Source organism: Chondrus crispus, genomic scaffold (genome assembly GCF_000350225.1).
Source record: "Chondrus crispus Stackhouse genomic scaffold, scaffold_111, whole genome shotgun sequence".
Taxonomy (NCBI): Eukaryota; Rhodophyta; class Florideophyceae; order Gigartinales; family Gigartinaceae; genus Chondrus; species Chondrus crispus.
Window position 1 is genome coordinate 89021 of NW_005178949.1, and position 4058 is coordinate 93078.

Sequence of the window (4058 nt, forward strand, 5' to 3'; positions counted from 1 at the left end):
GACACCGGTACCCTGACCACCGTCCGCGCGCGCTGGCTCCCGCGCCAGCTCATCCTGCTTCCACCGTTGCCGCACCTCGGGCTCCATCTCAAGCCCGGCGGAGCGCCCGCGCTATCCTCCGCCGCGCAAGCGCACTACTGACCCCGTGTTCCTCTCCTTCCCGCACACCCCCTCGCTCTGGTGCACCGTGTGGCTCTCGAGCGGGAACTGCTTGCCCATGAGGGTGTGCTCGCCGGGGTGGTGGAAGTGCCACGCGAGGGCCCAGTTCCAGCTGGCGGGGCCGGGCCAAGCGTTTATTCGGCGCGCACGAGCTTGGGCTGCGGGGCCAGCGGCGAGACGCCGACCGCCGCCGGAAAGTTGAGGGTGGCGGATCTCGCCCGCACCGCACGCGGAGAACTCCTCGTCCACTGACGACAGCGGCCCGTGCCCGTTCGTCCGCGTCGTGTCGTAGCTGTACGGCCCGTCCACAGCCCTCACCATCCCCCTCCGGCACCTCGCCCGTCGACGACGACGCGGCGAGGGAAACTAGGGCCGAGAGCAGCAGCGTGCAGACCTGGAGATTCATCGTGCGGGCTTTGGGCGTGTTCGGGTGGGGGAGTGAGTGAGATAGTGTGGGGGGAGTGCAGGGGGCGGGCGGGGTACAAATATACATGCGGCTGCCGGCGAGGTGTAAGATCCCCTACGCCGCTAGCGGATGCTACGGAGGCAAGACCCCGCCTCATTCTCATCACCCGGAGGCAGGGCTCCCTGGGTGATGAGAATAAGGCGGGGTAGTGGGCGGGGCGTGTGTGGCGCAGCGTGTCCGGCGGGGCAGTCTGCCGCGGGCGGGCGGGGGCGCCGTACAGACGTGGCGGCACACGGGGGGCGGCGCGAACGTTAGGAAAAGCGAGAGAGTGAAAGCTAAGGAGGCGCGCCGCCGCATCCCCGCCGAGATCCTCCTCGCCCTCGATTACATCCACATACTGTTCGTTGTGTACCGCGACTTGAAGCTGGAGAACGTCCTGCTTGACCTGGACGGCCACGTCCGCATCGCCGAGCCGACTTGGGCCTCATCAAGCTGCTGAGCAAGCGGAAGCACCCGTCCCAGAAGCCCCAGCCGCCGCCCTCGTCCAACCTTCGCATCGCCCCGGCAAACCCCATCAACATGCCCGAGACCTTTTGCGGCACGCGCGAGTACGTCGCCCCGGAGATGCTCAGCGGCTGCGAGTACGGACAGGTGGTTGATCTCTGGGCCTTTGGCCTCGTCCAACTTCAAACCGCTCATCCGCGGCTTGCTCAACCGCAACCCCAACACTCGCCTTGGGCTCGGCCCAGATGGGATTACCGAAATCGCTGTACAGTCTCACCCAAGGGCATATACGCCATTGGTATGACGTGCGCAGAGAGCGAATGGGATACACAAATGCAGGACGAGGGCGGCCTGACATGAGGAAACGTCGCGTCGGGGTGCGGGGGAGCTAGGCGGGTGGTTTTCCAGGGGCGAAGTGCGGAGCGCGGAGCGGCAGGCTCGCGGCGTTTACGCCGGCGCGTGCGGCCGGGTGGCAGGCCACGCGCGCTTCTCATTCGCCGCGTGGGCATACGTAGGCCCATGACTACAACAATAACTCTATCAATTCCTATAAAATACATCATAACCCCAACCGTCCAGTACCATAACGCACCCGCCGTTTCCCTTTCGCCCCTCCCGTATGTCCACGGACAGCTTCCTCAACCAACAATTGAGAATGTCAATGTTGTCTGCCCCCCGCTCTGCCAGCACCACTGCGCCCGGTGCAGAGAGCGCCTTCATGACCACCACCGCCAACGAACCGACGAGTGTAGTCAATAAGGCGCCAGTCCCCGAAGCTCTCACGAAGCCAGTCGCGGCGAAAATTACTGCACCTTCAGCAGCGCTCGCAGCTGCTGACGCTCTGCTGGAGGCCACGGCTGTAGAGGCTCTCGCATCAAAGGTAGGAACCCGAACGGCACAAGCACAACAACGGGCAATTCCAGCAGAAGTGCTGGACCACAAGAGAGACGTACGTCGCAATCAAAGCTCCATGATGCGAGCGGCAGTCATTCTTGAGGCAGCTTTCAAGCTGGAGTGCTGTGCCAGAGGCCTGGCTGGCGGTCAGTCGGAGCTAGCTGAACACGAGTTGGAATTCATGGCTAGTCCACCAGGGGGCAATATATGGATTCCTCCTACTCGCAACGCGTTTGGTTTCATGTCAAGGCCTGTGCTGAACACACAGGCAAATATTGAAACGGCTGGTGGATCTTCATGGCGCACAGGGCCGTCGCAGTCAATTACGAATAACTTTTTTCATGTCGGTACACCGCATGGTACGTCGGTTGTTATGCTGCTTGCACGCGAACGCGTTTGAACGCGTCTGTCCACAAGTGCCTGTGAATGTAAACTACTGTACTAACGTTCAATTCCGCGTTCAACGTAACCACTTGCAGAACGTTTGGTCGTCGATAGACAGCCAATCCCCCCACCCGTGAACGCCAGGTTTTCTGGCCGTCGACAGGCGCTGCAGCCGGCAGCGGTACTCGAAGTTGGGTACCGCGATCCCTCCCAAAGCTCCCGCAGAAACAATACAGCGCCGATGAAAAATGATTTTCAGCAGACAAAGCTAGGGAATTCGAGCGGGCGGCGTTGGCGCGTTGATCAAGAGCAGCTCCCTGCTCCCACAGGGATACCCAGTATGGCAGACGTGATTTTGTCATACTTTTTTAAGACAATCTATACAAAGAAGCCTTTGCTAGATTATACAACGTCGGAGAAAAATCGGCTGCGCAAATGGGCGACCGCGCATTCTAAATACAAGATACTTACAGAAGCCTTCTGCGAGATACTTTTTCAGTTTGGCGACAAGGGTGCGGATTTGGAGCGGTGACTCAGTCTTTATGAGTCCTCCATTGTGCCTTTGCACGATCGTGGTGGCCGTGGTACAGCTGTCGTCAAATCGCGCGCTTATCTCAAATGTCTACGGGCCCCACGAGGAAATGGAAATAGCATAACTAAGTTTAGGAGCAGGGTGCGCGCTTCCACGATAAGAAGCGCTCTGGATATATTACATGCAGCTTCCGCTCAATGTGCAGCCCGCAGTGGAGCTCGTCGACCTGATTAAATGTTTTTTGCAGGTTACAACTGCAGGGCGCGCCGCGCTTGCAAAATGGGGCGCAGCCCAAAGGCGACAGTGTGCGCGGGGCCGTGGCGGTCGGCTACAGGAGCACCACGCCTCGCACGCCTCGAGCATCCCCGGCCCTCCGTGCCGGCCGCCGCATGGCGGCTCGCGAGCCGCGCGTCCGTCCATCCCCGGGCGCTCGCTGCGCCGTGCCTCGCGCTGCTCGTCTCGCTGCGCCGCGAAGGCGTTATCCGAGGACACGCGGTGCGTTGAGCGGGACGTGCGTCTGGCAAACGGGGAGCGCGAACGAAACTCTGGCGACTCGGGCGACGCGGTGGGCAGGATAGTCTGGGACGCGGGCGGTGCGCGGGCGGGCGGGGGGTGGTCGGCGCGCTCGCAGGGCGGGTGCCGTCCTCGCGCGAGAGGGCGCACAGGTGGGAGCTGCGGAGGAGGGCGAGCTTCGCGGCGAGGAGATAGAGGATGCGGGCCTGGTCGGCGCGCGGCGGCCTCGTGGTGCGCGGGCGGCGCCACCGTGCGTCAGCAGGTGCTCCAGGCGGATGCGCACGGCGTGCTGACGCTACAGGTCGCGGTGGAAGGCCGACACGGCGCGCGACAGGGCGGCGTACGTCGCGCAGCAGGCGGTGGTCGAGACGCAGGGCCACGGCGTGCGGCGGCGACGCGACCCCGCGCGAGACGAGAGGGCGCTCAGCGCGGCGGAGAGGGTCGATGGCGTCGAGGACAGATCGACGGCCGTGAGCGACGGAGCGTCGCGCGCGGAGAGCGGGGGGGGACGGCGGGCGGCAGGTCATGTAATCCGCGTAGTCCATGGGGGGGAAGGGGAGGGGGAAGGGGGAGGGGGAGGTGGGGATGGTGGGGGTAGTGGTTGGGCTTCCGGGGGGAGAGGGGGAGGGGTGTGTGGGAGGTTGGGGGGTGCAGCGATGGAGGGGG

The 4058-nt window shown here is 63.4% G+C and overlaps 1 protein-coding gene across 1 annotated transcript; it reads right to left on the reverse strand.

Annotated features, from left to right (window-relative positions):
- Positions 1-900: 900 nt before the first annotated feature.
- On the reverse strand, positions 901-1140 carry CHC_T00001747001 (hypothetical protein). Its single transcript, XM_005712640.1, has one exon. It carries the CDS (start codon positions 1138-1140, stop codon positions 901-903), a length of 240 nt encoding a protein of 79 aa, XP_005712697.1.
- Positions 1141-4058: the final 2918 nt, after the last annotated feature.

Bases quoted from the DNA above. Each gene is read 5' to 3' on its own strand.
- CHC_T00001747001 (XM_005712640.1), bottom strand. From the start codon at position 1,140: ATGGGGTTTGCCGGGGCGATGCGAAGGTTGGACGAGGGCGGCGGCTGG.